Genomic DNA, 8812 nt, shown 5'->3' with positions numbered 1-8812 from the left:
TAAGGGCTTGTTTCAACATTCTTTTTTTTGAAACTTTGTTTCAACATCTTTACTTGTATGATTATATGTTTCAACATCTTGACTTGTATATTATGGGTTATAATAATAAAATTAATTCTAGGGTAGCTTTTTTGCTGAAAAAATAAATTAGTTCTAGGGTCGAATATTACTTTTATATTATGTTGGTTATTATTTGTACACTGTTCGATATATATAAATAAATAAATTAAGTCTAGGGTAGCATATTCTATAATGCTTAATTTGTAGCAATAGTTTTTGTTATCCGATTGGTGTGGAATATTTATGGTAGCTTATTCAATTCATGCTATGTGTGAAAATTTCATGTCCATTCGATGCTAGATGCACATATATTTTCATGCTATGTATTTATTGTATGTGTTGTTAAACGATGCTTACATAAAAATAAATATTCAATAAATCAGAATTAGCTTGATGAGTTCTCCAAACAATGGTGACGAGGCGGGTGCCCAACCAAACAATAGTGATGAGGCGGGTGCCCAAGGATCAGACTCGCAGCACAACACCACCAGTGGATCGTGGAGTTTGCCGTCCGATCCGTGCCCTAGCATAGATAGGGCGGCTTGTCGTACCAAAACCAAAGACCCTACTTACAATCCAATAGATGAGGCGGTACAATTTAATAATTTCAATGAAGGGCTACGAGGGGTTGTTATTCATATCCATACCTATGTACTGAATATATATATATATGACTGGTTGTTCTTCGTAGATAACTTCTAGTTGCGGAACCAAATGGAGGAAGATGCATCGGATTCCGCACCAGAGGCAACCGAGACAACCACCGAAGATAGGAAGCAGAAACATGGGGAACGAGGTGTAAACAAGTGGCCGGATCATACATATTCTGTTACAGAAGTAAGCCCAAAAGGAGAGCCCGTACAACCTATACAGGTGGCAGCTAAGTATCAAAACGCCATCGGCTTCCTTGTTAGGGACAATCTTGACATCACAATCTCTAATTGGAAACTAGTGTCGAAGAAAACCAAAAAGAACTTGTGGAAAAACTTGAGAACAAGGTTTATTTTCGCAACTGGGTCACGAGCTGTCATGAAGGAGTACGCAATGAGGCAGTGTGTAATTAGCTTTTGTAACTGGAGGTCTGAATTGAATACCAAGTTCATGAAGAAAGGGTTGGACGCAACGAAGAAGTACCCAAGAATTACAACAGCTAAGTGGAAGACCTTTGTTGAGAAGAAGACATCAGAAGAGTTCTTATCCAAGAGTCAAGCCAATGCTGAACTTCCAAACAAGAACATATACCACCACAGCCTTGGAACTGGTGGTTACCAGCGTGCGATTCCCAAATGGAGGAGAGAAGAAGCTACAAGGAAGGTGGCAGGGTTACCGGTGTTGTTGGAGGATGTACCCGAAAGGGCTGGAGACTGTCTTCGTGCGCGGAAACCACAAGAAAGTGAGGCTGGTTTGTTGTGGCTAGATCTAGTGACTAATGAAGCAGCCAAGAACATTTTGGCAGTGGTAGCTAAGCAGAAGGAAGGATCATTCAAGCCATCAAGAGGGAGGGACACCCTTAGTGTGGGTCTGGGTAACCTAGAGCACCACGGTCGTGTGCGAGGCGTCTCATCCCATTTGGGCTAGAAAGAAGGATTTCCTGAGCAAGCCAAGATGTATAGAAAACACAACCGCTACAAGGAAGCTATGAGAGATTATTTTAAGGAGGAGTCTAAGCAAGAAATGAAATAGATGTTGGTTGAAATCATGGCCAATCCTGATTCTAAGATAAGGCAACAATTGGCCAGTGTAATGTCAAGTCAACAAGTGCCAACAATACAGCCGCCACAGATGATCACATAGATGCCACAGATGCACTATGTATCGGATCTCCAATAGTTCCAAGCAGTATCGGATCTATGGCAAATAGGGAGCACTAAGTAGTTGATGACATTGTCGCACCGACAGCTTGCTCCCTAGTTATATCATATGGTATCACCAATATCCGTACAATAGAAGTTGCCACTAGTATGGTGATCCCAGGCCATGACTATCACAACAAGAAAATACTAGAGGAGTACTGCAGGGTAGAAGTGTTGACAGTCATCGAAGGACATAGGGATGACTTCCTAGACATCCCCACTCCTGACAGTGTCGAGAAACTCAGTCAAGCTATCAACGAGTTCATCTTATGGCCTCAATGGGACATTAGGTTGAATGATCCTATTCCATCGATGCCATTTTTTGGAGTGGACGATGAAGGGGGGTTCTCACATGCAGCCTCGCCATCTCATCATACCCCACCATCTCATGACGCACCACCATCACCAGAACCTAACCCACCACCATCATTTAGCCTCCACACCAACTTGGAGCCTCTACCTAACCCACCAGCATCGACATCCATGAACCCACCATCATCCCCGAGTAAGAAGGATGCCTCGTCGGAACCTAAAGGCCATGTAGCTAAAGGGAACCTTTAGTCTATGCCAAAAATGGTTACGCCCTTAGGTAAGGACGAGACATCACTAGGGGCTAGGAAGAAGTGGATGACCGGATTAGCAAGGAAACCAGACACACGTTCCAGTCGTTAGAAAGCTGCCAAGTCCACCTCCAACAAGATCACCATATAGAAGCCTACGAGACAGGATTTCAATAATGTCCTCACTGATAAATATGTTCCAGGCAGACCTCTATTCTAGTGGTGCAAACTCCGTGGTGTTTCACATGCGATGAAGAGGTTGCATGACTGGTATATGAGAGCATCTTCGGTTGAGATCAATGCCTTCTCCGCAGCTATACCACCACTAGCTTTTATGGGTGGCAATAGCAAGATTATTGTTGACTTCGAGGATATTTGGTTGATGTTTCGCCTAAGAAAACTTGACATCCAGCTCGTGAGCGTGTGGTGCCTGTAAGTGTCGCTCATACATAACTATGTTTTATTACTAATTAATATAATGTTAGGACATGAAGTATCTAACAATGTCATGTGCTCTACAGAAAGCAACAATTAGACCAGGAGATGCGGTGTACTGAGAACTTGTTTCTTCACGAGGAGAAAAAGGTTGGGTATCTCGACTCGGCCAGAATAAGCCAGACGAGCACACAATGGTTATGGGTCCAGACCATGACTTATTTGTGGGCAAGATCGATGATGAAATAGCCAAAATTAGAGTGGAGGAGCAACAAAAGTAGGAAACAGCAGTGGCCACCTACATAGGAAATGTGTTTCTTCAATTCGGAAACCACAGTATTGTATGTGCACCATACATGTTCATGTATGTTGGTCCTAAACTTCCTTAATAATTTTTATTTATAAACTTACTACTGTCTTAAAACATGACTTCATTAAATTTGTGCAGTGATCATTGGATTTGTATATTCATTTATCTCCATGAAGGACGACTTTTGGTCCTTGACTCCGTGGATTTTCCACAGAGCAGTTATCAAAAGTTCACCGATATTTTAGATCAGTAAGTCAAGATTTGCATGCGTGCTTTTTAACATTTCTATATCATATATGAGAGTTTGGATCAATATGACTTGCTGAATTCATTTGAGCAATGCAGGGCATACAGGTTCTACAAGTTCAATTATGGACGCTATGATTTAAAAAAGCCAAAAAACCGCTACATGTGCCGATTAACTTTAAGGTAAATTTTAAATAAACATACATATTCGTCGTGTGTGTGTGTGTATGTATGTATGTATGTATGTATGTATGTATGTATGTATGTATGTATGTATGTATGTATGTATGTATGTATGTATGTATGTATGTATGTATGTATGTATGTATGTATGTATGTATGTATATGTAGCAACTATGTAACCACTTGCTAATTCTTATATAGTGCCACAAGCAACCACCAGGATCGGTGCTTTGTGGGTACTATGTGTGCGAGTTTCTTAGAGAAAACGGGAGATACACCAACAACCCTAGCAAAGTAAGTAATAGTTATAAGTGGAGTTTTGTCACTACTAATGCTTTCTCCGTATTGGTTAGTTGTAAATGTATGATGACTTATTATTTTTTTAGGTATACAAGTGTAATCCCACGAGTGTAAGCCTCCAGAATGGTGAGATCATGGCCATTTGTGAGGACTTCTGCCGGTTCATCATGAAAGAAATAATTCACTTCAATGGGAAGTATTTTGATCCGAACTCGGAATTAGCTCAACCACAGTATTGAAAACTCATAGATATTGCCAGGTTAGAGCTAAACCACGCAGATTATTAGAGGAGTACATCATGGGACGACTGAGCTAGCTATGAGTGGAAAGAACTTTGTTTTATGTATACATTATTAGCGTGTGATGACTATGGTAAACTGCAACAAATATTATTTTTTTCATGCATGCAAAAATACTTTTCTATGATATCTATTTGGATTCGTTTCAATTTTTATACAATATTCACTGGCGGGAAATAAAAACAATTCACTGGCGGGAAACATATGGCGTTAAATTTTGAATTTTTAAAAACAATTCACTGGCTGTTTTGCTAATAAACCGCCTCTGGAAAAATTGTTCCAGAGGCGGCAGATTTAGGTGAACCTCCTGTGTTAAAAAAGCTACATTGGCGGCTGACTTAAACGAACCGCCAGTGAAAATGCTTTAACACTGGCGGATTGTTTACTTAAACTGCCAGCGTAAACACTATTATCACTAGCGGTGGTTTTAGAGAAACCGCTAGTACAAAGTTATTTCTACTGGCGCATCTTAACTAACTGCTTGTAGTATTGTTGATTTGTACTAGCCTTTCACACTGGCGGTGGGTTCAGCCGCTAGTAGAAATGCCTCTAGAACCGCCAGTGCTGAGCTCCAGTGTACTAGTGCTGCCATGCAGTCAAGAGGCAGCCAAGAATGCCATAGGTATTGCTAGCCAACCCTTTGATTCTGGCATAGTAGGTCAGGGTTACTCTGGTGGAGTGATAGTCGCCGCAGCTACACTCTCGGCGTGCTCTTGTGCGTCCTGCATCCTGACCTTGTTGACTCCAAAGACAATGAAATGGCTGACGATGACGCCCGCTAGAGTCCGTTGACTGGACAAAACATGGCTCAGTCACATCTGTAAAGAACCAAGATATATGTGGGAACTATTACGCTCAAAGTACTGCTACATCAATTGAATACCTATTTAAGATCAAGAACTTTCGATGCAGTAGGTCACTGATTGTGCAACAAGTGCGGTGGTGGCATGAGCTACAGTGCATTGCACTATGCAGTGTTAGACGGACTGTCACTAAACAACATATACACATGACTGTTTGATCTATGACATGACAAGTGTCGCCATCATTGTACCAACCTGGCTGTGAGAATCTAGGGCTTGGCTGAAACTATGTAGTCTGAAGAGGATCTGAAGCAGATAGTGGCTAAACAGCCTATTGTTGTGGTTTCGAATCTCTTGGTACATATTCTAAACTCAACTATCTAGTTGTCTTGCTGCCGACAACTTCTAACAAAGCAATTTGAATGTCTACGCCAAGGAAAAAGTATTTGGAACTATAGCCTTATTGTTATCTCACCTATTCAAACGTCCTTAAAGAATATAATGTTTTCTTGTTTCACATATACTTTCTCCACAATCATTAACAACAATCTCTAGACCCACTTTAATAACAAAGCTTCATTAAAAACACATAATATTAATGATATCTACCCCCTCTAATGCTTGGGATGACTTATATTCTCAAATATAACAATGTGATGCATGAATTTATTAATGTCCCTACTTCCATAGATGTGAGAGATGGGAGTGGAGAGAGTGAGAGAGACACAACAATGAGTGAGGAGCCAAAGGTCCTCTCCTACTTCGCCGTTCTTGCCTTTTATAGGGAGATGGAAGGGAAGATTTTCATGCCTTCCCTTGGTGGGACTTATATCCACAAAAGTGTCTCTAGAAGTTACAAATGGGTCCGAAACATTTCCAAAGAAGCTCTCGTACTTTCTAGTATTTTTACTGAAACTGGAATAGGATGCTAAATAACTTTATGGCCCATTTGGATGTAGAAAATGGGGCCCTGGATTTGGCTTTGGAATTTACTCTCCTCTAATTCCAGTGTTTGGATAGAACTGTCTAGGGGAATCGGCACCCAATATCTCGAGCCTTATCCGCACGAAGAAAGGAGCCTGCCCACAATTCTGAGCTCTCCTACTCCGTATTTGACGAAATCGTTCCCCTCCCCGCGCGTACCCCTTCGCACTCGCAAAATAGAAGCGCCCACACAGACCCGCAAAGAGGTTGGCGGGGGCGAAGAGGATGGCGGCGGGTGGCAGCGGGAGGTTGACCCCATGGATGCGCTACCTCCCAACGTCCTCCTCTTCCTCACGCACCTCTAGCAATCCTCCATTGTTCTCACTCTCTACAGGTTTGTCTTCTTCCTACCCTCATCTTCTTTTCCTCCCCATGTGAGGTCCTCCATCTCTGATTTGTGCCTACCCTCGCCGATTCTTCCTTGCTCGGTTGCTTAATCCCCTTTCATCATCCAGATCCATGGAGGGACCCCTTTTGTTCTCCCTCCATTGATTCACCCACTCCAAACCCTAACCCCTTTTCCCTGTATTTTACAGGATATTCTGTGAAATGTTGGTTGTTCTTCGGTCCAATTGAAGGTATGTGGTGCCTAAAATTGATGTGACCTTGGTGTTTCTGAATGATTTGTTTTTTTATGCTATGCTCTTTACAAATCATGTGTGTGCACGTGCATTGTAGCTGCACTTTGTCGGATCTTGAGTTGGTCTCCTTCATTGTTGAAGAAAACAAAAGGAGAAAGAGGAGGAAGATTATATTCACTAAACTGTACTTTGAGTCGGTTGTTCTTGGGCTTGCATATCTTAGTTCGCAACATGGGCCAAGGGATGTTGGGTGCTTTAATGATATGATGAGTGCAGGCATACTCTTAGGAAGTATTTGCTCAAGGAAATGTATGATGGCTCTGAAGTTACATGCTATGATGAGCTACGTTTAACTAAAAGAAACTTTCATGACTTGTGCATCATGTTGCATGAGAAGTGTGGTCATGACAGTGTTTATGTTACTGCAAAAGAAAAAGGTTGCTATGTTCTTGCTTGTAGTTGGGCATGGTCTAAAAATGAGGTTGTTGTGTCTGTGTCTTTTGTGCAGAGTAACAAGGCAGCAGCTTGTTATAAAGAACAAGGTGGTGAAGAATTGGGATGCAATCAACACAATTTATTCAACAGGTCATGCAAATGGTGATGATGCCAAGACAGGTGCAGAGAGTGCACAAGATCCACCTGAACAAACTAGTGAAGCATCTCTAGATTTACCCCAAAAACGGCAGCAAACTAGTGATGCAATTCTTTGCATTCTTGGAGATACGAAGACTATGTTTCATGATGCTCTAAAATCCACTGAACCATTACCAATGCCTCAGGTTACTCCTCCTGTTGAAATCCTTGCTGCACTTGAACAGATACCAGATTTGGCTAGATACGACCTTTTGTGGGCTTATGGGAAGCTGATTCTTAATGAGCGTTTATTCCAAGCGCTTATGAAATTGCCTATGGACTTCATGAAAGAATGGCTCGTTATGTTGAATTAGAGGAATGGTGGCTGGGGCTGATCTGTATGCTTGTTGTTATGTAATATAGCACTTGTGGACCTTTTAATATTAGTAAGTGTTGTGATATGTGTTCGTACTTGTAAGAGACATGGAATATTGATCAAGTATTGACTATATAATGGATGCATGCGATCAACCTTTTATGTGATGGTTCCATCAATTATTTTCCCATTCTTATGATATTTTACTGCAGTTTGTACTACTTTCCTGAATATTATAATTTTTTATGTGTGAAATGATATATTATTCGAATTCGAATATATGAAGTCATGAAAAACATATTGAAGAATGCTTTTACATCGTTGTAGACAACCCGGACTCTTTAAAACATACAATTCAACATATTGTACATCCAAACAGGAATTGGAATTGGTTGTTTTTCTACGATTCCAGCTATCAACTAATTGCACATCCAAACACTGGCATTGGTATTTCAGGCCATTTCTAATGCCCCTCGGCTTTGGTATTCTAGGCCAATTCAATTCCTCGGCCTAAATATCTACATCAAACAGAGCCTTAGAATTGGGTTTCTGTTATAGCCCAACGCAAGAGAAAATATCACTTCCGGTAACAGTCATGTGATCTTTTTTTTTCAAGTAAGTACGTATTCCTTTGGTTGCCATCGCTTCGGCTTAATTTGGCGGAGATGGCGGCTTCGGTCCGGGACCAGGCGTAGGTGGGCCAGGCGCAGGTGGGCTGCTGCGGAAGCACTTCTCGCAGCAGTCCTTCAAGCACGCCGTTTTCTTTCTGCTATCTGTAAAAATATTATAAAACGGGCAGGAGAAGCAACACATGAACAACCATATTGCGCTGAATTGAATTGCTGCTTATCAATTGTTCGATGGGCTTTGACTGTGCACATACGGTGCGGATGGCTGAGGCAGGTGGCCATGGCGCACTGCGTGTCGCTGATGGCCGGCAGGTCCTTGAAGCACGCGTCCTCCTGGCAACCGTTCTTGCACTCGGCGGAGACGGCGGAGACGTTGGCGTCCCCGGAGGGGAAGTACTCCGCCACGGTGGCAGATGAGCCGTTGTCGTGGTGGTGGTGGCAACCCCTGGCGCATGTCCTGAAGCACTTCCAGGGCTGCGTTTTGTCGTCGTCCGCCGCCGCGAGGAGCGCCACCACGGCCACGGCCAGGAGAACGCCGAGCGCCCTGCCCGCCATCGCTCGCTAGCGAGCTAGCTGGCTGGTGTCTCGGTCCACCGTCGTCCAATTAGCTAAGCGATCGA

The 8812-nt window shown here is 42.5% G+C and overlaps 1 protein-coding gene and 2 pseudogenes across 1 annotated transcript; 2 read left to right on the top strand and 1 right to left on the bottom strand.

Moving 5' to 3' along the window:
• Positions 1–774: 774 nt before the first annotated feature.
• LOC136454846 (uncharacterized) lies at positions 775–1854 on the top strand (annotated as a pseudogene).
• A 167-nt stretch (positions 1855–2021) lies between these two features.
• LOC136454845 (uncharacterized) lies at positions 2022–7561 on the top strand (annotated as a pseudogene).
• A 300-nt stretch (positions 7562–7861) lies between these two features.
• LOC136452483 (uncharacterized) lies at positions 7862–8812 on the bottom strand. The gene is made up of 2 exons (XM_066453093.1): positions 8447–8812; positions 7862–8336 (listed from the first exon to the last, which is right to left on the bottom strand). The coding sequence occupies exons 1-2, from the start codon at positions 8745–8747 to the stop codon at positions 8215–8217; spliced, it is 423 nt and encodes a 140-aa protein (XP_066309190.1). The 5' UTR covers positions 8748–8812; the 3' UTR covers positions 7862–8214.

This window comes from Miscanthus floridulus, chromosome 5, assembly GCF_019320115.1.
Source record: "Miscanthus floridulus cultivar M001 chromosome 5, ASM1932011v1, whole genome shotgun sequence".
Lineage (NCBI taxonomy): Eukaryota > Viridiplantae > Streptophyta > Magnoliopsida > Poales > Poaceae > Miscanthus > Miscanthus floridulus.
This window is presented reverse-complemented; position numbering and strand designations above follow the sequence as displayed.

Coding starts and splice junctions, on each gene's coding strand:
- LOC136452483 (XM_066453093.1), bottom strand. CDS start 8,747: ATGGCGGGCAGGGCGCTCGGCGTTCTCCTGGCCGTGGCCGTGGTGGCG. Junction 8,337..8,446: donor CTGCCTCAGCCATCCGCACC/GTATGTGCACAG, acceptor ATATTTTTACAG/ATAGCAGAAAGAAAACGGCG.